The sequence below is a fragment of the Egretta garzetta genome, unplaced genomic scaffold (assembly GCF_000687185.1).
Source record: "Egretta garzetta isolate BGI_Z169 unplaced genomic scaffold, ASM68718v1 scaffold11, whole genome shotgun sequence".
Classification (NCBI taxonomy): domain Eukaryota; kingdom Metazoa; phylum Chordata; class Aves; order Pelecaniformes; family Ardeidae; genus Egretta; species Egretta garzetta.
Genome location: NW_009258621.1, coordinates 836757 through 863346, shown reverse-complemented (window position 1 = coordinate 863346; position 26590 = coordinate 836757). Strand labels below are relative to the sequence as shown.

Below are 26590 nucleotides of genomic sequence, written 5' to 3'. Positions count from 1 at the left end.
TTCCTAGAATATAGCTATCCATAGGCTGGATATATTAACACAGTAGTTTGCTGCTTTGTTCTGGGTTGAGAGGTAAAACTTGCATCAGCAGCATGTTTGCATTGTACTGCAACTTAATGGTCTTGCTGACCAATGAGATACAAATGCACAAAAGGCTACGCTCTCGTGTAATATATAAAGGTGATAGCATGATAGTCCTTCAATGTCATGTCAGTCTAGTAGTGCCTCAGGAGGAGGAATATTCAGTAGAGAATAATTAATACCTCTTTCTGCAGGCTAAACTGTTGCTAAAAACACTGACCAGACCAAAAACTCCTTGGAGTTTTATCAGAACCATTCTAATATTGTACAGCTGCAAGAGTTCTAACTAGATGTCCACCTAGTGAAATAACAAATGGCCTAACAATACTGATGTGCTTCATGCTAGCTAGTTCATAAAGCTTCTTTTAATCTAGTTGCTCTCTATAAATAAAAAAAGAACTGGATGCAAATCTAAAATGAGCGTTGATGTAACCATGTGTTTCTGTGTGTATTTCAAGTGTTGGTATAAGAAAAGGTTTTAAAGCATGAACAGAAGTGTGTCACATAAGCAGAATCCAACATTTGGCTCTTAATGGGAAGGGCTTCAGCATCATATGAAGTCAAGTGTCTAAGCACATGATGAGTAATAAACGAAGATCTGATCTTAACTGGGTTTTGTTAAACAGATCTGCAGAATCTCATGCGAGTATTGGGGCTCTACAGAAATGGAGAAGTCTGCTGTTCAAGGTGTGCTACAGGTTGACTTCTGTAGGAGTTCAGAGATTTAGAAGGCAAGCTTAAATACTAGGAATGGAAGAATTGCTGTTGCTGCTTGATTCTCAGTATTTAGTAGTTTTTCTTAAGAGAACATGGATTTTTTTTATTTTTTTTTCCTGCTTACACATACTGGTTTTGGCTTTTGTAATCAGGCATGCAAAGTTTTTTGTGAGTCTTCTAGTACAGATGTGTTCAATGTAAGTGTTGAAAAGGAAGCACTTGGAGGATTTATGCTGAAGTAAGTGGAATTATTTCAAAAATAGGCTTGGGGTGGGTGTGGAGTTGTGTGCGTATACTGTTTAGAAAAAAAAATTTGGTGGTCTAAAAAATAATCTTTAGTGTGTATTAAAAATAGGCTTTGATAAGAGGATGTGGTTGCATTACTTCATAAGGGCCATAGTATAGAGTGAATAGGAGCTTGTTCAAAATCTGTGTGTATTTTTTAATGTAATCTACGTGCTGATGGTTTCTATTTCATTTTTTAAAATGGGTATTTTTTTCTTCATTTCCTTCAAATCTAAGGTTTTGTACTTTTGCTATTTCAACAGCATAAGCCTTCAGGGGAGAGAAACCACCTTTCTGTACAAAAAGATTGCCCTTTGCTAAAGTCTGATAAACTGCATGCTATTAAAATTGGGACCGTAGGAACACAGTATCAGGCCAGTGATGCGTGTGCCACGATATTGTCATTGTGAAATATTTCAGAAGAAGGTGCAAGAAACTGTGTAAAGTAAATCACGTTTGTAGAAGTTTCTTTAAGCCTGTCATTTTATGGTATAAAGAAGCCTGGGGGCTGGTGTTTGTTTCAGGTCTACTTTTCTTGCTTTCAAAGCAGTAAGATAAAATATTTCTCCACTTTGTGCAGTCGCAGCAAAGAGCTGGAGTGACAAAGCGATACCATAAAGCTGTATTTCACATTGCTTGCATGTGGTTTGCTACAGTTATTTTACTGATAAAAAGAAAGCTGGGTCATGTATGATTTCTTAAACTTGAAGAGCAGATACATAGCTAAATTTTAGATGAGAGAAAAAGCTTAATGAGAAAGGAGGATGCCAGGCTTCAAAGCGAACATGTTATTTTGATCTTCCTGGCTGTTCAAGGTACACCTATGGAGTCTGTCACAGTTCTGTGGTTTGCTGAGTTGATATTTGGGTATGATAGATTATACCCACATTCTCCTCTGTTTTAAATTTATCTTCTTTGTTTCTGTATTATATTATAGCAATCTGACTTACTGAGTTAGTGACAATCACCAGTTGAGTTAAGAACGTAAAATACAGAAAAATACAAATACGTTGGGCTCTTTTACCAATCCAAAGCTTCCTTAATCTACCACCATTTATGGCTGCTTTGAGCCCTAAAGTGTTAAAAGAACAAATATAGAATGAAAAAGCCTAAACAAAACCATAAAACAAGCTAAGTAAAGGAAATTAATTAATTAAAAATTAGTTCAATCTACTGTCTGAGAAATCAGCTTTGGATCTATGCCTTGCAAACCAAAGTAGGACCTGTTATTAATTCCCCTGACAGCCAATGCTTTAATCTCTTCCTGCCTTTTCCCTAGACCGCTCATCATATGCATGGAATCTGTTGATACAGAAAAGGAGTAGTGATGAATTTCAAACTTGGCATTAAAACAGTAACGATAGTATGTTACTTTGCTAGGATGTAGTGTTATGTTTCAAAGGATGCCTAGCAACATAGAATTTTGCCATGAGTCTAACATGCTGTACTAGATTTCAAAGAGTGGTTGAAGCACTAAATGAATTTCAAATTAGGAATAGGAAATTCAAACCAGCATTGCTCTTAACTGGGCTCACTGTAACCACTGACACTTCTCATCTTTTTAAGGGTGTTCTTTCAGTTTGGCACAGTTGTAGTAGTTCTGCATCTCAGAAAAAGAGGCGAGGGTGTAATTTTTCTGTCGCACAATGTAAAATTCTGATTGGTATCCAAAAAAAAAAATTGCAATGCTCAAGACAAGTTTTCCCCTGGATTTCATTTTCACAGAGTTAACCTTTTCTTAATGGGCACTTTTTCAAACCTTTTAAGGCTGGACAGTGTTATTTGCTGAATGGATATTTACTGTATCTGTGGCATTTATAGTGTAGTTCCATCAACCTACAGATGAACTTTGTACCAGTCACCTGAATAACTGGTGAAACAGTGAATACAAGATGCAAATGTAGCGAGTCTCAAAAGACTTGAAGTGAGGTGGGAGTTATAAGTCTGAAACACTGCTGTACACCACTTTCAAGGAAATTACAATGGGTTTTGGCAAACAGAGGACCTGCAGCTTCATGTATTTTCAGGTTCTCATATTCATTGTGCAAGATCAAAGTTGATGTTGAACAGAATCAACCAGGGGTTCTCCTCTGCTGAATGACAGCCACAGGAGAAGGGAAGGGTTGGGGGAAACAGCTACTTTCTCAGATAGAATGGTCCAAACCTGCTCTAGAATCTGGTGATATTAGGAGTGTATAGGTTATCCATCCACTTTTTGCTGATAGTAAGTATATGGTGCCTGAATTAACAGTTCAAAAGTGTCCCCTGACTGTTCTAAGTTGTGCAAAGACTATCACATGTAAGCTTTTCTCACCAAAGACCCAGTCCCAAGTGCTCTGATTTAGCTTCTGTATGTGGTCATTTTTGCCTGCCATTCTGTGTGAAACTTGGAATTACGGAAATGTCTAAGTTAAAAGAATGTTTTGGTGAGCTGAGAAATTACCCCAAGTGTCTTAGCATATTGACACGCACTTCAGTCTGCAGAAATAGAGCTGCTCAATGTTTGAAGGATTCATGTAAAGAATAAAATACGTATAAATGGATTGATAAACGTTAGCTCAGTGGAGCTCTATTAATTCCATACTAAAGGAAGGATCATTGTCTAACGATAAAATTCAACAGTCTTACAGACTTAAGATAGTAGTGTAATACATTACTTGCTTAGTTTTAATATGCTGTGGTATTACCAATATAGTACTTTTAGCTAGTGTGTGCCTTGATTTTTGTGTATTTAAATGAATGGTGCGATGAGTTTTAGAAAACGAAACTTGCTAATTCTACTTCATTTTATTTCTTAGCCAAAGTGAAAGAGAAGAATTTGAAACAGAGTTCAAACAGAAGTATGAACGAGAAAAGACTCTGCTAACAGAAGAAAACAAAAAACTTTCAAATGAACTTGATAAGGTAAGTGCTGATTAGTTGAGTCCTGAGTTTACAACTATTGTCTGCTGTGTACAAATTGGGCAATATAGAGCTGTGTTGGTTATTATTAAGTCTTAATTGATAGCAGAAATTAATATTACACAAAAAGAGGTGATCCCTATTTTTTTTGCGTAGCGAGTATCTACATATATCTGAACTTGAGAATGTGTACACACACACACACATATATATATGCATGTGTGCATTTATGTGTAGGAATTGAGCTAGATGGTCTTACAGTTTGGTAAGATTAATTTTAGACAATATCTTAAGCCAAAAAAAAAAGCATTATTTCATTGTATGACCAAATATAAAAATACATAGTTAATGATGCGATTACTTAGAGTATATTTGCATGTCAATTACTGTGAAATAGCAGGGCCCCTCCCACCCATTGAGATTAAGTGTTACTTTGAGATATTAAAAAATACGAATGATAAGGTATATTAATTGAAGTGTGTTGGGCAAGCAATAATTATGTTTCGTGCATTTAGATTATCTCCTTATTGTTCATTTTGACAGGTTATTCAAGTTCATTGTGGATTAGCCAAATCTTGCTAAACTTGTCTATTCTTTTTGTAATGCATTAAATTTTCTAAAAAATATGATAAAAGTACAGTGTTCTTCAAAGTAAGATTGTTTGCATGTCGGTGTTCAAATTAAAGTATATTTTCATACCAGTATAAGACACATGCTATATATACCTATATGTATTGGCTTAGTCCAAGAACAGTAAGAGACGAGTCACTTTGATAGTTTTTCTGCTCGGTCTTTTTTTTTCTTTTTTTGTTTTTTTAATTTGGTTAGCTTTGTATTTTTCTTGTCAAATGACATTTATTAAATAGGCATATTTAAATTGTAAGTCCATTTAAATGATAAATATGGAGTGGAGTATTCATATTAGGAGTAAAAAGCAGAATCGGTATTTTTTTCATCATTTTGATTTGTTAATATATTTCAGTACTAAAAGAAGTCTTTCACATGAGATTCATTCTCCTAAGGAGGCGTTCTGTAAAGTCTATCTGATCTCCAATTCCAGTTTGACTTTCTGAATAATTATTTAACATAATGAAGGTTTAGCTCCCAATACCAACTCAGGTTGGCTGCGGCTTTTGTCTTGCAGAATGTGCATGTATGAGTGACAGCTATGTGAATGTGAGTGAGGTTAATTGCTAGGTATAACATATTGTACTTACAGATGTGCATTTATTTTCAATTTCCCTGTCTGCAAGTAAGTAAAATGAAAAATAGGGGAATGTGAGACACCTGGAGAATCTCAGGACTGACTTGCACCTGTATCTGTTAAGCCTGTCATTCTCCATGGTAACTAAACAAGGGAGAAGTTCAGCAGTTTTATCTGGGCTATAACAATTTTTGTGCCCTCGCTTTGCTCTTTTAATGTAGTTTTTTCTGTATAGATCATTCCATACCTATATGGTGCAAAGCAGAAACCTTCTAAGAGTTGTGGGGGTATTTGGAGACTAATTCTCAGAAAGCTAATTAATTTGTTAGAGTAAAAATGTATTCTAGTCCTTAAAAATGGTCTTTCAGTGCAGCTGAGGTCATACATGAGAAGAGATTCTGGCTTTTATTGTTACATGGTGTTTATTGCAATGAGTAGTACCAATTTTAAAGCAGATGCACAATGGGGGAGAGGGGAACACTTGGCTTTGAGTCTGCACAGAGATGGAGTCGCAGCAGCGTATAACTTTAACAACTTGTTTAAATTCTCATTCAGCTCACCACCATGTTTGAGAGGCTGAGTATGAATAACCGGCAGCTGGAAGAAGAGATGAGAGACCTGGCTGATAAAAAGGAGTCCGTGGCCCACTGGGAGGCCCAAATTACTGAGATCATCCAATGGTGAATATTCTGCTCTAATGTCATTGCCGAATCCCCTCAGTATGTGGTAGGGCTGTTACTGAGCTTTTGCCTTTGCACACGGCACTTGCAAGTGCTTAGGTGATATCTCACACCAGTCTGGGTTCTGCTCTATTTTTGCTTGAGATTTTAATAATATCCAAATCCAGAAAATTGTGTTCCTCCTTAAGAGCGAAAGTGTCTTACCAAATATGACATTTTTAAGTGCAGAAGAATCATGCCCATTGGGTGTGCCTTGTGGCTTTGGAAGAATGCTGGAAGGAGTCATGTGCTGAGCTCACGCCTGAGAGGGAGCAAGCCTGGGAAAAGCAGTGGCTAAGAATATTTGTGTCTCGGCATTAATTTCCTTCATCTGCTTGGCATGTGGCAGAATGAAACAAATACAGTGCAACTTTTATGTTGTGTTTTGGGGGTTTTTTGGTTTTGTTTTTTTTTTTTTTTACAAGGAGGGCATTTGAGACTACCACAAAGCCAGTCAAGTGATGTTTCTAATAATACTTCTGCTAAATAATGACGTTATTTTTCCAAAGTCTTCCATCCAGTTCTAATAAATCACAAAAAAAAAAACCAAACAAACCCCAAGTTGAAACTATTAAGAGAAGATTGTCTTATCTAGGTGGCCTTTATTTTTCCTCTCCGTGCCTGCTTCTCTCCCCTCCCCTTTTATGGTCCATTGCAGTGTTTAGCATCTACAAAACTAGTTTCCATTCAAATGTGGTTTTTTGCAGATCATCCACTTCTGGGAAGACTTCATCATCATACACTCATCTTTTTTTGGTTTACTACCTGATTATTTTGTTTCCCCTCATTTTCCCCATCTCATGTTAGTGAAAAAATCTAATTTGTTGTGTCAAAGCAAAAACTGGAACATTTTTTTTAATGAAACCCAGTTTGGTATTATTTAACATCAGTATAATTTTATTGTCCAAATACAGAGAAGTTTGGCTTTTGAATATAGCTATGTGCATACGTAACAAGAAAAAAGGGCTGTTCTCTGGGTTTTTGGATGTGTTTTAAACAGTGTTTGTTACATAAAATTATGTAACGCCAATCTGTGTTATGGAGTCCGTAGTGTCTCAAGGCATTGTATTCGTAACTTAAACAATTTAAAGGGTCCACTTTGTACGTGTTCCTTTTAAATCTTGTCTCTCCCAACTGTGAGTGTAATACATGGCCTGTGTCACAGAAGTAATTAAAAAAAACCAGTAAAAGTTGTTTAAATGAACAGTTCATTTCTAGCCAATCAAATATCTATTCAGAAAAAAATCAAGGCAACAAGAGATAAGCCTATTATTTCACATTCCATATTGTTTTAAGGTAACACTTACCTGTCTTAATGCACCAAGGTAACCAAACCCCGTTTTTCAGATTTACATGTGAAAGCACTCATAAAACTTGTCAGTTCTGGAAAAAGACAGAATTAGTTGTGCATTGTTTTACTTAACACTATGTAAAAATGTACCAGCAGCCATTAAGAATGTCCCTTCTCCCATTTATGAGAGTGTTTAATATTTTAAGATGTACTATTGATGTGCTTCAGGTATGTGATAAAGCATCTTGCACATATTAGAGATGTCACTGGAGGGTAAAAGAGGTTTGGGATTGGATTTTTTGTTATCTCTAAAGATACTTAATGAAAAAAGACTAGGAACATACAAGACTAACTTTCTGAATGAGGGATACTATTTTACTGATCCCTTATGATAATATAGTGTCTTTTAAAAAGTATGGAACTTAAAAGTAAATAATTATGTGAAAAGAAAAAAAATAGAAGTGCTGTGGGCAAACATTAGGGAGATAAAAAAAATCTGTCTTGGTTCCAGTTTTTAATCACTGTACACATCTCAATTTTCCCTCCATACTTGTCTCTGCTTATGTTAAACTCTTTTCAGCTATGTGAAATATATAGATATAGCCTATATCTCGGCTTACATTTTTTTTCTTATTATGTTTAGATTTTCCATGTGTTACCCAGATAATCTGGTCATGTACAGTGCTGCTGTCCTTAGAATTCAGCACTGCATACTGACATGAGGTCCTTCTCTGGGTTTTTTTTGCTGTAGAACATGGCGTGCGAAATAAAGTATTTAAACATCTATAATAACGATAAACATTTTAAAAGAAAAAAAATTTAAGAAAACTAATCTTATTTAATTGATCATAAGCCTATGTTTTTCCTCAGAAGAACATGCAGTTTAAATCCATACCTGTCCACCTCTTCCATATGACAACAGAACGCCTTGGAGCTAACAAAGTAGTGTAGAGCTGGTAGGGTCTCTCTTCAAAACTAACATTTTTCATGTAATACTACTTTAAAATATGTATTTTGAGTGCATACTTTCCACCTCTTAAAAATGTGGTTTTACCTACCGTCTTCTTTTTGTACCATGATTCATGAAGGATAGGAGGCAGTAGATGGAATTCATTACTGGTTTTGTAAACAGTTTGCTCAGCTGCCTGTGGTAGTTCAAGGGATTTGTTCTAGCCCTGATTTAAGTAACACAAGCCCAAGGAGTCCCTTGCTCCTTTGAGTGCTTTGACATCTAATAGATACCTCTCTCAGATATCTGCCCCTAGTATTGGAGTCCACATTTTGGGTGGTCAAGATTGCCACTTTCTTTATGATTCCTTGGGCCCTTCTAAATTACTATTTCTTTCAGTTTTTATAACTTGCGAGTAATTTTAATGGCCTATCATGTTCCCTTTAGCATTTCCTTTCTTTCTTACTGTGCTCTCTTGCGTCTTGTTTAGGGCAAATGTACAAAAGCCTTTTTATTTTTGCTGTTAGTATCCCAAGATGCCATAAATATAGCCAAAAACTTAATATAAACACTTGAATCAAACTTTCATTGCTAATTCTAATGTGGTAGCAATAGACCCTCGCAGATCATCCAGCCTTAATGGAGCTATTATATTGACAAGTTTATATTTGCCAAAGCACTCATCACTCCTTGACAAGAGTAAGAAATATTGAGGCTTTTATAGCCAGCTATAAATTTTCCTATGGGAGATGGGAAAGAGATTCATTGCAGAGGAGGTTAATGCAGTCACTTTAAAAAGGAATCTTTTAAATAGCCACGGTACAGTATTTCTGTTCTGTTACAGAAAGGAGGTCGATGGAAATCTTGGTAGTGATTCCCAGAGTACTTGGCAAGAATCTTAACTTATAGTCTCTCTGGGAGGGATTCATGTAACCTAGTTTTAGAAGTCCTAAGGTAGACAACTAAAATAAATCCCATGACTAGTACTGTAGAAGTCTCTTTTTCTCCCCACTGATTGAAGAGGAAGTGTAGACAACTAGTTCAAATGAAGAATTCTGTATTGTTGAGTATGTTTATGTGGATGAGCTAAATCCTACCTGATTTACTTATAGAGTGGATGTTAGGCTTAGATTTAGCTAGCCAGAAGCTGTGACTGTTGTTTACCAGAAGATTCAGTTAATATTCTTGTTGACTAGATATCTTTCCAATCAGAAATTTGGCTGATTTTATCTTAATTATTGATTTTTGTTAAAAAAACCAACACACACACACACCCCAAACCCCCAAACAATTCTGTATTAAATCAAACGTAAAAAAGCCTCCAAGTGCCTTTTTTATCTAAAAATTAATTATCTATAAAATATAAATTCTGGACTGTGGGGAAATTTTCAGTTTGGGAGCAGAGTGAAATGTTTAAAATTTTTAGAGAAGTAGTTTTAAAAAAACACACAAGCTTTGTTGGAGAGTGTAGGGGAAAAAAATCATTAAGTTGGAAGTTTCGAGCATAGTGATATGAAGACAGAAATGTAAAAGCATTGAGAAACTGTAGGAGAAATGGGAGTCATGACCCACAGACTTCCTTGGGGTATTTAAATCAGCTTCAAGACCACTCCAGCAAAAAATCTCAAGTCCTCTGGGTCCATTTTGTATTGTAACATATCCTGGATAGAGAGACCCAGAGATTCTGAAGCTCCTAGCAGCCTGACAAATACCATACTAGATATTGGTCAATGGTTATTTGAAGGTTGACATGATGTTGGCTCCAACTAAAAAGTGAAATTACATTTTAGAGGAATTTGTACTATATCGCTGTCCTAGGTTCTTTATAGTTAGTGAACTAAGCTTGTGAGACCACTTACATTATATATGAAAACAGAACAGTTCATCTAATCTAAATTTTCAGTAAAGAAGGAAATTACTCTGGGTGGAACCTACAGAACTTTTCTCCCTTAAGTCTTCGGCTGTGCTTGTTATGGCTCTCTGCAAGAAGTGGGGGCAAGGAAAGAAGCATTAGTAAGATTAACTTTATCTTCTAAAAAAAAAAAAAAAGTCAACCAAACAAAAAAACCCCAGTAAAACTGTTAACAAATCAAATAATCTGCAAGAACTCTTGGGCTCACATGTTTAATCAGTGTATCTCTTTATCGAGAGAATGTTGCCATCTAGTGGATGACAAAACTGTATCTCCGCTCTAAATTGTGCTGCTTGAATTTACTGACTTACTCAGTATAGGTTTTTGCATAAATTGACTTTATATGTATATTTTCATTTTCTAGATTTCTACATGTTCTGTGGAACATCTCTCTGAGGTTATTGCCTGTGCAGCTTTTCAGAATTTAGAGCCTGATGGTTCTGTGCATCATAAACCAAATAACTGAAGTGTTTTCTCACCTTCCATGAGGAAGGATCTATATGGCGTGATAAATATTGACAAAGAAATTGGACATTTAAAGTAGTTCATCTTTAATTAGAAAAGTTAAAAAATAAGGCATCAATTCAACTTCATTTTTAATCTGACACTGTCCCTTTTTTCTGCCAAGATTTTATGTGTCATTAAAATAGAGAAGATCAAATGCCAGTTTCTACATCAGGAGAACTTACTTACTCACCTTGAGAAGCTCACACTCTTTGTATTCCTACTTACACTCTTTTCTTTTTACTATGCATTTCTTTTTACTATGCACCTCCTCCTACCCACAGCATTTTATACTCCTTCATGTGTCTTTTGCCCACTCTTCTACCCGAAGTGGTCTGTATAGGCCAAGATTATCTGGATCTGGTCATCAAAATGTATTTCATCCAGAATGTTTTGGAAAAACATTGGCATGCTGCTTCCATTGAGTTCTGGCATACCTTGGGGAAAATACTGACTCATTAATATCAAAGCACTCACTGACTTTTAATAGAGTCAGGACATGTGTTTTGGTTGTTTGGTTTTTTTCCTAGGGTCCTCCCCACCTCTTGAACTAAATTGTAGGCAGGAAACAAAGAAGATAAAGCCCAAAACATGACTCAGTGCTTACTTTTTCATGCTGGGTGGGAATTTTGTGGCAAATGGTCACTACTTATGCACTAGCTTTCTCTGTATTAAAACAGTTGTCTTTTATATAAATCTTAAACTGCGTGCCCAGAAGTCACTGCAACCTGTAGAGGTTTAGCCCATAGCTTTTGGATTGTGATCTTGCCCTAAGACCGCTGTGGGAAAGCTCTTCTGTTCCTCCCTTGCCCGTGGCAGTTCAGAGTATGTCCTCTCTGTCTTTCTTGCCTCCTGGTGACTGTAAATCTTTTTGAAACAGGAAATTATTTTTTTTCATTAATGGCAAGCTTGCAAATAGCACCTTTTCAATATTCACTGTGCGTATGAACCCCATCGTGTCAACCAGAGAAACTTACATTGCTTTGTAGGTGCAGGGGGGAATCCCTTTCTGCAGAGAGGTCACTAAGAGACAAATTCAACCATCTGGACAACTCTCATCTCCAGTCCAACATACTCAGGATTACAGTTACTAAGGAACAATCAGGAGGCAAGGATGAGTTAATTTCCATGAAGCGGAAAAAAATATTTTCCCACTTCCCTAACAGTTACTTAAAACTATTTGAGGCTCATTACTTAGAGCACATCTTAAACATTTCTGTGGTTAGCGTGGTATTAGACTGCTGGTCTCTGAGACTGGCTCAGAGACTTGGATATGATCTGCTGTTGCAGAACTGAGTTTGTTCTTCTGTGGGCAAGATGACTATGTTCAGAGCCAGGCATGCAAGGTGAAAGGAAATGGTTTGGGCTTTTTTTCCTTTTTATTTTTTTTTCTGTTTATTTGTCTTTGGTTTTTCATAAGCTACTTAGTTTTGGTGAGGTAATTTTTTTAGCAACTTCCCTTTCAATGTTAATACCTGAGGCAAAGTGAAGGATCTTTCTGCTGTGATTAATGAGAAAAAGGTTTTTTTTCCTCTGCAACTGGTGCTCAAAGAATCTGAAAAACAGACGTGTTTCCTCACTGATGTGTTTACACCCAGAAAACATGTCTTGATAGAAAGCAAGCTTGGGGAAATAGACACCTGCTTCTGGCTTACGGTGTTTAATAACTTTAGAAGTAGACTCTTCCTATTGAAGTAGCATTTCTTGAAATTACTGTTTGATTCTAACTACTAGTTCTCATAGTCAATTAATACAATAAAGTCAACCAATAGTTCCAGTGTTATATGGATGGTTGAATAGTTCATTATTTGTCATAAATTTTTTTCTTAATTGACTCCCAAAAAATAGGTTGAATCCTGAAAAGTTTCTTTCCCACAGTCTCAATTTCAGGTAGCTGACATTTATACTGAGACATATATTACTTACTTAAATATGCAGTTCTTCAATCTTTATTCCTTGTCTTAGTGATGCATATTGTTTAATGGAATTGTGCAAAGCAGAAAGGCTTAGTTCTGTGTGGGTTTCTGTATTGGTTTTTTTTTGTTTGATTTTCTCCTTATATTTTACGATTTTTGTTTTGTGTTCTGCTTTTTTTCTGTTTCTGGTTGCTATTTTGTTGAAGGGACTTTATTTTTTTTTTCTTTAGATTCTTTGGTTAAAACACCTTTTTCTTCTAATGTAATTGTTTAGGGTAAGTGATGAAAAAGATGCTCGAGGTTATCTTCAAGCCTTGGCCTCTAAGATGACAGAAGAACTAGAGGCACTGAGGAACTCCAGTTTGGGTGCAAGAGCTACAGTAAGACTGTATTTCCATATCTCAGATTTGGTTTTGTTTGAAAAAATACTAATTTTATAGTTTCAGCTGCAGTAATAACCTTTCTGTAGAGCCTTAGTCAAAAGTTAAACTTCAGTAGTGCTTCCTTTCTGAATAATTGCATAGCAGATTTATTGTTAATGAATTAAACACCAATATCTTTATAACGTGATTTTATCTATTATATTGTTTAAGTAGCTACTTATAAATACATGAATTTGTTGAAGGAAATATATACTTCGGGACATGAAAGCATTAAAACCTTTCACTTCTGAAATGTGAATGTCCTTCATAGCTGTCATTTGAACTGAGGCACGCCAAAACTTGAATTCACAAAATCTCTTTGCTTTTGAGATCGTGACAGCATAAAACATTCATCTTGCCTATTTAGTACTTGAGTTTAAAAACAATAATACTAATAACAATACTCTTTTAATTTTGTAACTTTAGATTACTTTGGAATTAATGAACTCATATTAAGAACATAATAGACTGAGAAACATAATTGTTGAAGTTAGTTATGTTCCTCATTTTCTGACTTCTTTCTTCTTATTCTTTCTTCTCCCTTTTTCTTATTCTTTACTAGGACATGCCCTGGAAGATGCGACGCTTTGCAAAACTGGATATGTCTGCAAGGTTGGAGCTACAGTCTGCTCTTGATGCTGAAATCCGAGCCAAACAGGCTATTCAAGATGAATTGAATAAAGTCAAAGCTTCCTGTATCTCAACAGAGTGGTAAGACTGCATTGTTCTGATGGAAATTTACTTTGATACCTTCCAGGGAGCGTGATCAAATCATGAGTTTAAGTACCTTGTCTGTCAAAATTTGATAATGAATGATATGCCAGTTTCTTATATCCAAACGTGAAAAAAGACCATCTCTCTCTTCATTGTATAAGCAGCTGAACACTCACTGGGAAAATACGAAATCTTGAAGGCTTTCAGAGGGGACGCTTTCACTTTAATAATATAATCTCTCCTAGTTGTGGTAACAAGTTCAAATGCAAGTAAGAGTTTGTGGTTGTATCTTAGAACATAGAATCATTTGGTTGGAAAAGACCTTTTAAGGTCACTGAGTCCAACCAGACCTGTCCACTACTAAACCATGTCTCTAAGCCCCTCATCTCCCTGTCTTTTAAATAACTCCAGGGATGGGGACTCGACCACTTCCCTGGGTAGCCTGTTCCAGTGCCTGATAACATACTCTTGTCCATTCTATTGCTAGCTGCATTGAAAATCAATTATTGCATCCTGATTTGCACAGTAATAAGATGTGCTGTGGAAGATTATGGATTATTTTATTCCTTCCTCAGGCCCCACCCCCAATTTTTAAGCATAAAAATACATGTGGTCGTCTTTTCTCATTCACAGGATATAAGCTCACACAAATACTCATAAATAAGAAACACAAGACTATTTAATGGGTAAACAGGGGCAACTAGTTGCTTGTTCTGGTTGTATTTTTTTTAAGATACCATACTAAATAGGTCCCAATAGATTTATGAATTCATTCTGGTGTTTGATGACATCATGAAGCTTACTGGACATTAATTTTTAAATAGCATGCAAAGATGGACAAAAAAAATTACTTGTATCATGGATTCTCAATATTGACATAGATTTTTCTCTGTATTCTTTTGAAGCAAATTGCAAGAATCTGAGAAGAAGAACATGGAACTGTTGACAGATATCGAAAGGCTGAAAAAGGAGACAGAAGAGCTTAGATCAGAAAAGGGTATGGCAACTGATATCCAAGTAAATAACATGTTTCACATTGGTGGGTACATCTTATCAGTTGTCGCCTTGCAACTAAAATACAACGCCAACAGGCTTTGACATACAAAATGTGAGCACAATTGCTTGATAAGATGTACCCGCAGCAGTTGCATTTGCACTTCTAATACATACTTGTAATATGCTTCAGTTTTGTTGATATACTTGAACCAGTAAGGTATTATTTGAGTCGGAGCTGCACTATTTTTATTTGGCATGTGTATGGTGATTTACTGCAGAAAACTGTTACAAGTATAGATATAATTTTTCCCCCTTTATGGTGGGTGAAGGTATTTAGACTTCAATACTGATCATAGTGTTCGCCATCTATGAATATTTTGGCCTTGTCTACACAGAGAGTAAACAACTGCAGAGGCTTTCATAGCATTCATTTGTTTCTGGGATGACTTCGTTGATTGGCTTTGTAACCACGTAGTGAGCAGTATGGTCATGTTTGCTTTGCTGTGGTATTAAGAGTATGTTCTGGGACTTCTAGTGCATCTGTCTAACAGTATTTTGCATTGTTGCTGGGAGAAGAGACTTTCTGGTAATTCTTAAATGAAAAAACATTTTCATTGAGAGATGATTAATGATTTGGCTGATTCTTTGCAGTTCCCGTAGTAGCTCTAATATTTGTATCTTATGAGTCACATGGGAAGAAATTATTTTTCAGACCAAATGGAATTACCTAATTTTCTGTAGGGAACTGTTTGAAGTCTGGAGTTTCAAAACCCTGGCAACAACTGCTGCATAGGGAAGTCAAATACTGTTCAGTCTTTGCAACGTGATGGCATGTCAGTCAATAATGTATTGTAGTTAACATTCCTCTCCCATATATAGGCCTCCAATTGCTGGTTGAGTGGTAAAAATAATACAAACCTACACAGAACAGTAAAAAATGACTGGTGCTGATTAGCAAATAAGACTTAGGGAATTGATACTTGTTTATCTTGATGCTTCGCACTGATATGCTTCTTCCAAGTAGTTGGAGAGGAACTCTTGATAACAACTCCCTGGAGACAGTAATGCTTTGTCACATTTAGCATTTTCCTATATAGATTCTTTAACTGTCTTAAATATTATGCATGGGTACTCGGCTTCTGAAATCTTCCTTTGCGTAAACAATCTATTAAGAATTTATAATTAATATTTTACCCTGTATTTTTTCAAGTGTTTAAAACCTTACTGGTTTTGTGAAAATAGAGATAAACATTTTCTTTTGTCTTAAAAAAAAAAAAAAAAGAAAAAGAAAATGTACTATTCAAGGAAAAGTTAGTTGTTATGTCTTTTGCCAGATGTAAATTAGTAAGATTCTACTGCAGCTATTCAGATATTTTGATAGAAATACACCTTAATCCAAAATCCTTATTATCTTTAAACTTGGTTTTCTCTTATAAGAAGTAATATATTGATGTTTGAATCATGAACTGTATAGAGGATTCAAATGTAATGAACGTATAGCGGTAAAGTAACTTCCTGTGTGTGGAGATTGATTTCTAGGAAGGGATTACTTAGATTAGCACTCGAGTCCTTTGCTCTTTATAAATGTGTTCCAGAAACTGAGGAGGGTGGGGGAAAAAAAATTACTAAAATTGTTTCTGTAAAGTAGCAGGTAATTTGAGAATTGGTTTGAATCTTTTACTGGGGTTTCAGTGTATTTATATTTTGAAGAGGAAAGGATTGTTTGTAACTTCTTTATTCACTGTGGGTTATATTTAGAGAAAACAGGATGATATGGCCAGCTAAAGCAAGACACTGATATTTTTTTAAAATAAATAAGTGACCTTTGATATACTTATGGTGTTCAGGAAGCTAGAGTTTGTACACATCTGTGATTTATAAACACCCACACAGAAACTTGAATTATTCCCCAAAGAAAAGAAGAAGAAAAAAATCTCAGTTGAAGCAAGTTAAAAGAACAGTCAAGAAGTGCCAGCCTTTGCAGCTCCAGAGAATGCAGCGTTCCTGCTCTGCTCACTGGCTGAAAACCACGTAAATGGTGGCAGACAGGCACAGAGCATGGGTCAAGGAACTCCTATTATTTGGAAATGCAGTGTGTTCCTCAAATAGCCCGTTCTGTACATTTTTGTGGAACCTCACTGTTTGCTAAAGCTGTTTTGTCACGGTAGGCTATCCAGCGTGTGACAGGAGCCGGGACAACACCTGCTCCTGCATTAGTGTGTATGCCTGTGTGTCCTGCAGTGCATGTTGCGGATGGACATAAGCACATTAGAAACTTGTGCCTTCTACATAATAGACACGTACATACAGTATGTTTTCATGTTGAATTCGCACCACGCGCATCCTAGCTTGGAAGAGGTTAATTAAACATACGCTGCTTGCTTAGTGGGTGTAAGTCTGTTAAAAAAATCTACTCTGGAAAAGAGACCAAATGTGACAACTCATTTCAAAGAATGTAGGTGGTTCAGGTGGATACTCAACCCTGATTCAGCAAGGAAAAGGTCCTCCATGAAAAGGCCATTTTTCTGTAGCTTAAAAACCTGCTGCTGTTTTCTAGGTGTAAAGCACCAAGACTCACAGAATTCTTTCTTGGCATTTTTGAATGCGCCTACCTCTGCTCTGGATCAATTTGAAGTAAGTGTACAGCTATTCTAACTCTCTCTTGGTCACTGGAGCTACTGCTGTTATGTGCAGGTTATATGCTATTTGCTGAGAATTTGCTACTGTATTTTAATCATATTGCCCCGTTTATATTTGTGTATAATAATATGTGAGAATTGTTTGTCATTTACAGTGCTGGCTGTCTTCACTTGAACACTAGCAATCATAGTGAATTCTCTCTGAAACCTTGAATGCAGAAATTTTCCTGATTTTATAGTGAACATGAACAGTGTAGTTGTTCAAATGGCCTTTCTTTGTATTCATAAAAATGCTAAGTAATGCGGATACTCGTTTGGCAAAAATGAGAGAAAACAGGGAAATAATCATTGAATGTATTACATGAAGTCATTGGTACTGTATATTTATTAGGTTGTTGTCATCTTCTGTTCATTTTACACAGATCTCTAAAATTCAGATAATTACTGTTCATCTCCTCTCCACAGATCCTATACACTTAAAAAATAAATCTGTTTAATTCCTTTGTCACTTTTAGACAAAAGACCAGTTTAGGTAGAAAACCTGGAAGAAAGAAATTGAAACAATGCTATACATTTCGTATCTTCTTTCTTTTAATTGACAGTAAGCAATGCATCATTTTTCTTTTAAAAGAACAGCTGGGGTGAAATATTGGTCATACTGAATTCAGAGGGGACAAGGCACCGCCTTTGCAGTTATAGATGGGTCTAAAATTTGCCCGTTTCTTTCCTGATGGATGTACAAGGACACCACATTTAGCTATAAAAGAGCATAATCCCTGATGTTATTGATCCAGATGTTCCAGAATTTACTTTCTTTTCATTGTATATTCATTAATTTATTGTTCTCTCTTGAAGTCCTCACAATTAATACCATTTCTTAATTTGCTTTTTAATTATTTATCTCACAAATTACTGAATGCTGGAAAAACATTGGGTTTTATACAGGTAGTTTATTGATTAATTGTCTATGAAAGGCAATTAATGAAAACTTAACTGAGATAACTTACTGGCACTAGTCATTTACAGTTCTTTATTTTTGCACTTTTATTTATACTGAACAGCTTTCTTCATCCATCTCTTTCTCTCTCTCTTTTCTTTTTACTGCTGTTTTCATTAAAATAGGATTCCTTTTCCTCCTCTTCATCCTCATTGATTGATTTTATGGATGACGTAAGTCTTTGACTTTCAAACCAGTAAATCCCTCAATAAGAGAGATCACTTGATTGATTTGGAATATTCAAACATTAATGCAGTCAACTTAAAAAATCTGCAAGTGCAGTGGAGAACAGAATATTTCTGTAATAGCATACTTACACCTATTTGTATAGATAGATATTCAATTTTAAATTTTTTTAGGGCAGGTGAAGCATTCTTAATTGTAAATAGTCTTTCTAATGGGGAGAAGCTGCTTTTGGCCTTATCTACTGATATGGCCTGGGGAAAATGGGTCCAAAATCACTGGTACATTTATTTCATTTAGTTCTATTGCTTCATATTACTGCTTTATCATTAGCTGTTTCCAAAAGTTTTCTGATCACTTCAGTGAAAATGTTTTCCCTGCATACAGTTAATTTCTGTTTGCTCAAATAAAATATTGTCTCTTTTTTAGCCAATATTGTAAGAAGTAGTTCTCACTATAACTGAAGTGAACTTACTACTTTTTATTACCATTTGAGATGCTAGTTTTCTGTCAAGACAGTGTTTAAATATTTACCCTAGTTAATTGCATACTAAGGGAATTGAGTTAAAAGCTGGAAATTGACTGCATTATATTTCTTCCAGACAGAAGCAGTAGGCAGATAAAAGTAAATAAGCTTTTTAAAATTGAACTATATACTATGCATCCATGGTAGAGAACCATCCATTACAAGTCTGTAGGTATATTGTGTGTGTTCGTCTGTGTGTGCTAGTATATATGTGTATACACATACACACGTGTTTATACATATGTATTTAAAATAGTATAATCCTATTTGCATTAAAATGTGATATAATTAATTTTATTCTAGAACTGTCTGCTGTGAAGGGTGTAACAAAGACGGCCTATGCTACTGATTGCATTTCCTTTCACAAACTCTGAAAGAATGCTTTTCTTCTAGACGCTTTTTTTCTGTAAATCAGTTATATACCTTAGACAAAATGTGACGGCACATCTGTGTTACTGTAGTAGAAGATATTTGCCTGTATTTTTATATAGCATATAGAAAACTTTGTTTTGCTGATATTATTGGAAGTTTCTTACACAAAAAAAATGAGTACAGTTTCCTGTCATGTTAAATCTACAATGAATAATAAATGAATAATATTTATATCCTTTATCTGGATTAAAGAAGTGTTCTCTATGTTGCCTGGGTATTAGGAACACTTAGTTTGTGTCAGCAGGTTCTTTCACAGAAAGTTACCTTTAAAATTATCTAATGCTCTGTCCTAAAACCTGTTAAAAGAGAAATAAAGTATTGTATGTGGCAGAGTAGATGATAATGTTCTATTTTGCAAGGGGAAACTTAGGACAAGCAAGTTTTCTTGGTTGCTGTCTAGTTAGTTGTGAAGGACATCAGTATTTATTCTGTATTTATTGTTGATTGCTTTTTCTTTTTTTGAAGAAGGCAGCATTTTTTTTTTACAAGCATTTTGACAAAATCACTTTTTTTTTTCAATCTATGTAAGTGAATAATTTTCAACCGGTGGCGTACATCCTTTAAGACATTCTTCTTGATTGATCCACTCAGATATCTTTTCAGATACCCATCTTTTAGTCTTGGGTAAAACTCCAGGTATTAGTGTGTATATTGTTGCATGTGGGTGACTGACTACACGCAGAATCAGACTTCTCCTGTTAACGTCTTCATTTTGAGTCAGGAGCATTTTTTTTTCTCTGTTGCATTGGGCAAGAATACATTTCTGGACTGGACTGGCCAGGGGCTATTGTCTCTAACACTGGGGCAGAATTCTTTCTCATCTGGCAAAACTGCAGAAGAAGAGAGTTGACTGTTGTGCTAAAGTCAGTTCTGCATCTTTCATTTGTTGGACAATTACTTGATTCCTTCATAGAGAGATTCATAATATATAGCCTCAGTTATCAGAATGAATGGTTATTTGTGTTTCAGCTCATTGAGCTAATACATCAATGTATTAGGCAGACTTAAATGAAAATGAGGGTATTAAAAATCCCTCTCCACTGGATGTGACCCCCCCATTCCCTTTCCGATGTCTCTTTTTGACAGTGGTTACCTTGAAGGGCAGTGTTTCTTGCCGCATCTCAAGAATTAATCAGTGCTCGGTCAAACCTGAGAAGTGTGGGGGTTCTTTATATTAAGACCAAGGAAGAATTAGAAGTCCTCAGGTCAGACTCATGCAGTGCTGCAATATTGCATGGGTTTCAGGAAAGCCTCTCCTGTAATCAAGAACCCAAAGTAAATATTACTAATGGCCCGTAGTGTTTCTTCAGCCTCTGTGCTTCATTAAGAAATGACCGAGAGAGTGTAAAATAATGTGCAGGTGCAGTTACATAGCACTCTTTTGAAGAGCTCTAAAATCTTATTCAACATACAGATGTGTAAGCAGCACTGAGTTTGGCCCACTGATTACACTTGGAGTTTACTAGCGTGGGTGTGTCTTGTGTGTTTGCCATCGAAATAACGTAATTGTTTGTAGCCCTCCGTGAATAACTGGAGTTAATTCTAGTTTTTTCAATGAGGAAAACAGTAGTTTTGCAATTTCTAGAGCAGAGAAGTAAAAATAGATGTCCTGCTGCCTCTGTAGCCTGCAGATGCTGAGCAAGATAAGTGGTAGTTCGCTATTCAGATGTGTAGCAGTCACTGTTGGTTCCACCTGTCCGTCCGTGAAAAGATACTTGGTCAGGTTGGCAGAACTGGTGCCTGAATCCTCATTCCTGCGAAAACCCACGCGTTCAGAACTGATCCTTGTATCTCCTGTGCACACGGGAGGGTGCAAAGGGGAGTAGGAATGGGTTTTGCGGTGTCTGGTTTCTGATTCGGGTGGGGAGGGAAGTCACCCCCAGTGACTCTAACATACTAATTTCCAAATCTTTGCCGCTGTTCCTCCTGTGTGCTGCAGGCTGTCTCTCAGTAACATCGTCCAGGTGTTAAGTCTCTTGTGTTCACTAGAAGTGTCTGATAATAGAAGTGTTTGGTTTGGGGTTCTTTGCCAGCTGGATCTTTGTGTGTCTCACAAGCTACTAGAAACAATCAACTTGTTTTATTTAATGATGGATTTGTGATTATTTAATAACGCTAAAATGGAATCCCATTTTCCTTTGACAAAATTATTTTCCCCACTTACTAGAAAATATTTTTCCCCTGTTATCAACATATTATGAATTAAACATAGATTTCTTAAATCCTCCTGCAATCTGTCCTCCCATGCAGTTCCCATAGGCTTCAGTTAGACTAAACAAATCTGAACTTTGTAAATAACCACAGAATAAATCATGTTCTGAATTCTCAGTATTAAACAGAGTAAGCCATAGTAGTGTGTGGTGAGAGCCCTGACTCTACCTGCACATTCGTAATTAAGTTCAGAATAATTCTGGTTCTTAATGATACTTTAAATTGGACATATTGTGGCTCCAAGAGATTGTTTTATTAATCTTATTCAAAGTACAGAGATGCTAACTGGAAATTATTAGTGTAATATAGTCTTGCAGTTTCACTGCTGTTGTCCAGTATAAAACTACAGACTTTAAAATAACTTCTCCTTTTTTTTTTTTTTGATGTTTCTTCCCTCTTGTTGCCCCAGAATATCTTGTTTTCAAAACACTTGTAAAAATGAACATGTTTGTGTGTGTCTAAACCTCACCTCTGGAGATAGAGAGCGATGAATTCTCAGCTGATGTATGTGTCACTGTTTGGTTTTGTAACATATTCTCCTCCTTTCTTTGTTAAAGCGCTCTCCTTCCTGTATTCCAGCTAACAAAGGCAGACGTGTAAGATGCTGTCTTACTCTATGTGGCCCTTTATTTTTTGCCTGTTGTGTACATGCCGTTGTTTAATGTATGGATTGTGTATTTACCTCACTGCATGTCTTGTGCTGCTGCTACCGTTTGCTGCTGCTGCTGTGCTTTTTGTTGTTTTACAGCTGTGGGCTAAAAGCTTTTGGAGTATTTCATTTGGTAATCCTGTGGGCAGAAAATCACGGTAACTGGAGAAGATGCTGTGGGTACTTTATCATTTCAACATGAAAGTTCTTTGTGAAAGCTGATCAGGTAGATTCAGGTTTGGAAGATGAGCAAATGTCAAATGGGGGCCTGTTTGTTTCCTTGCCCTTTACAGAGGGCATCTGTTGAGTTATAGGAATTGCCTGTAGAAGGTAGAAGTTCGGCATTGGGGAGACATATCATAGCAAATGATAGAAAACATCGTAAGAGAGAGATAAATAAATGGGAAGTGGGGAATTGAGTAAATTGGAGCATCAAGGAGGGCAAGAAGAATTCCTACAAGGAAAACAGAGTTGGATGTGTTGTAGTCTGTTAAGCTGGAAAGCTCTATGGTGTTTCAGAAATCAAGGTGTATTTTTAAACATGGTGTTATCAAAGCTTTGAGAGACAGACTTTGTACCAGGTATGCTATGTCCGTTTTGAACTCATGCTGCACTTTTGTTTCCTTTATATGCATACGGTGATAGGAATAGGAAAGCATACAAAGCATTTATACTGAATATTCAATAAATAAGCAATAATGCCCAACAGATCTAATCATGACCTTAGCTATGCAGGTCAAAGCACACTGCTCAGCGGCTCAGGCAAGTTTACAGTAACTGCTTGGTTTTGTCGGTCATGGCTCCAATTCAGAAGCTTGTCTCTCCTCAGGATGTGTTTATACACTGGCCAGCTTTGGCTCAGACCTATGCAGGTGACACTGTGTAGACAACCAAGCACTGTCCTGTGGAAGACAACAAGGCTATTACAGTTCAGTAGGAAATACTGAAATGTGTTTCTGATAATCCAGTGGATTAGTTTAAAACTAATTTTCATGGTGTTAATACGGTCCATGTAAGCTTTTGGCCATAGTTGAGTCAGGTTGCTTTTGTACTTAGTTCTCATTAAAGCAAGGAACCTTGGGAATTGCTGCAGCAATACAGCTTAAGGCCCTGTTTCTGCAGTAAAGGTAGTGGTTAAATTCCCTTCAAATTCTGTAATGGTAGATCAGGTTCTGTGTATTTTGCGGGCTTTTTATGTTCATAAGTAAAATAAAAATATATTTGTTACTTTTTTTTTACTGGTTCGGCAGTTGTCTTCAACCACAAAGGCTTTGTAGCACATTCCAGGAAAGTTCCATCATTCATACCATGCTTGTACTAAATTTTTTAAGAGACACCATGAAAATTTCTTGGTATGAAGATGCTACTTTGAAAGGGAAAGCCTTTAGAGTATCTGGAAACATTTATGAAATGATAGATTAGATCTCTGAGTTTAACTTGCAGAAGAAAAGGAATGTCTGTTTCTTGGCTGTGGAAGATTTGCCTCATTGGGCTTATTTTTAATAACACTTCTAAGAAGCAGGTAGAATTGTTCAAGGTTAAACAGTCTTTGAGTGGACTCTAAGTTATCGCATGTTTAGACCCTCTTAAAAAAATTTAAAGTAATTGAAAAAATGTTACGTATCTGGGGATTTACTACTTAAGTATCAATGTTTTTATATTGGCATCAATGTTTTTAATACTGGATAAAGCTTCCAATTATTTTTTGCTTCTGATAAATCTGAGCATAAAATGTTTGCTTTACTGCTAATTTTTGCCTCAATGCTCGAAACACATGATCTATGTGCAGAAAACAGGTGTATCCGAGTGTGAGAATTTCCCGTTTTCATTACAGAAATACTTGCAGGCATCTTAATATGCCTAAGTTGATTAAGCTGATGAGCATTCTCCACCAGATAGTCTTTTTTTTTCTGAAGGCTATGATAAAACTAGAAGACATCAAATTTAACTCTCTACTATTCAAAAGAAAAAAAAAAAAAGAGAGAGAGAGAAAAAACAAACAAACAAAAAAAACCCCACAGCAACTGCACCTGTTTACTACCATGACTGAGTTTCTGGAGAACAGGACTGTATATGCATGTGTAAGATTGGCTTGGCAATATATTTTATTCCCAAAAAGTAGTAGTAAAGTTTGTGCAATTCTTAGTATGATGTCAATGGCAAATGAGATAAAAAACACTGGAATGTTCAAATGCTTTCTGTAAACGTTGCTGCAGCTGTGGAAGATTTGCCTCATTGGGCTTATTTTTAATAACACTTCTAAGAAGCAGGTAGAATTGTTCAAGGTTAAACAGTCTTTGAGTGGACTCTAAGTTATCGCATGTTTAGACCCTCTTAAAAAAATTTAAAGTAATTGAAAAAATGTTACGTATCTGGGGATTTACTACTTAAGTATCAATGTTTTTATATTGGCATCAATGTTTTTAATACTGGATAAAGCTTCCAATTATTTTTTGCTTCTGATAAATCTGAGCATAAAATGTTTGCTTTACTGCTAATTTTTGCCTCAATGCTCGAAACACATGATCTATGTGCAGAAAACAGGTGTATCCGAGTGTGAGAATTTCCCGTTTTCATTACAGAAATACTTGCAGGCATCTTAATATGCCTAAGTTGATTAAGCTGATGAGCATTCTCCACCAGATAGTCTTTTTTTTTCTGAAGGCTATGATAAAACTAGAAGACATCAAATTTAACTCTCTACTATTCCAAAAAAAAAAAAAAAAAAGAGAGAGAGAGAGAAAAAAAACAAACAAACAAAAAAAACCCCACAGCAACTGCACCTGTTTACTACCATGACTGAGTTTCTGGAGAACAGGACTGTATATGCATGTGTAAGATTGGCTTGGCAATATATTTTATTCCCAAAAAGTAGTAGTAAAGTTTGTGCAATTCTTAGTATGATGTCAATGGCAAATGAGATAAAAAACACTGGAATGTTCAAATGCTTTCTGTAAACGTTGCTGCATATTTTAGTTTGTGTGCAAGCTAGCCAAATCCTTAGCAATGGGGAACCGATGATAGCATTGCTCCAGAAAAGCCAGGCGTGCAGTGGAGCTTCTGTAGGCCTCCAACTTTCAGTTTTATTATTAGTGGAGAAAAGCATCCTCATCTCACTATAGTTGTTTTTTAAAAAAATATAAATTTACATAGAAAACTTTGATGTGGAGATGTCTTGTTTTCAAGGAAGAATCCTGCATTCTCTGATTTTTCAGTTACACTGACAAAAGATGATTTCTTATCCAAGATACCTGGTTGTACCTATATGCCTTGTTGTTCGTTGTATTTGTGTGTTGGGCTTAGTTTCACTGTATGTCAAGGACTAGGAAAATATTCCCCTGAAGAAAATGTATTCCGGGTAAGGACGTTTTTGTAGTTCAAATGGGGTGCAAAACCCCCTAAATTCTCTGTGAATATAATTAATACTAACCTCAGGAAATAAGTTGTTTGTTCTGCCTTTTCTCCTTATTTTCTCCTAAATATGTTTGCAGTGATTTACATGGCCTATGTGGGAATTCACTTCTAACAAATCTCTACTACCAGTGGACAAAACCCAGTAGTGTTTAGAAAATGTTCACCCCTTAAAAATGCTGAATTACAAATCTCTTCAAGTGTTTATCAGACGCCTGAACTAGCAGCTCTTATGCATGTGCTCACCTCTAAGCAGAAGCCTTGGCGTGTTCATAGTCAATAATTTTCATTGCATTTTTTTACTTTAATTAGGAAGTTGCTTAAAACTGAATTTTTATCCTCTCAGTTCTCTCTTAGGAAGTCTACTGCTACCGTATCTTATTTTGGTAAGAGTTGAAAATTATTTTTTAATGTCTTTGATTTATTTTTTTGGTTGTTTTTTTTTTTCCCTCTTGAATTGTTCTCCTAGATTGATTCAGTTGAGAATTTTACATTGTCTAATACTCCATCACGGGATGAAGATAGCAAGTCTCACCTCCATTCAAGATCAAGGTCTCCTTCTACAGCTAGTGACATTGAACCAATTGAGGTACTTCACTGTTGACAAATTTTTGGGTTTTTTTTCTAAGTACAACAGTTTCACTCCTAATTCACTACAAATTTGCTATTGCAAATCTTTTTGTTTAGAATGAAACTTACTCCCCTGCAGTGAGACTGTTTAGGACCTTGTAAGAGCCTTCTGCACTAGGGTGAACTGTATTTTAGGGAATGTTGCCTTTCCTTTCACATACAGTTAATTGATTAGGGATGGGATCTATGTCGAATCAATTACTAGATACAGTCTCTCTCCATAACATATCCTCAGTCATGTTGGCACAAAGTTAATGTTATACTGTAGTTTGTAAGAGCACACTTTGGAGTGTCCTGCTGA

The 26590-nt window shown here is 36.0% G+C and overlaps 1 protein-coding gene across 4 annotated transcripts in view; it reads left to right on the top strand.

Moving 5' to 3' along the window:
• Window positions 1-26590, top strand: part of CDC42BPA (CDC42 binding protein kinase alpha) — a 185415-nt gene that overhangs the window by 128402 nt on the left and 30423 nt on the right. For 2 of the 4 annotated variants that reach the window (XM_035903629.1, XM_009648187.2), the window contains exons 16-21: window positions 3882-3987; window positions 5744-5868; window positions 12754-12859; window positions 13464-13612; window positions 14521-14612; window positions 17169-17245. In XM_035903629.1, the coding sequence (XP_035759522.1) occupies window positions 3882-3987; window positions 5744-5868; window positions 12754-12859; window positions 13464-13612; window positions 14521-14612; window positions 17169-17245 (655 nt within the window). Of the gene's footprint in view, window positions 1-3881; window positions 3988-5743; window positions 5869-12753; window positions 12860-13463; window positions 13613-14520; window positions 14613-17168; window positions 17246-18372; window positions 18421-22156; window positions 22196-26128; window positions 26249-26590 lie in introns of all 4 variants that reach the window. The other 2 variants (XM_035903628.1, XM_035903627.1) reach the window with 2 other exon arrangements.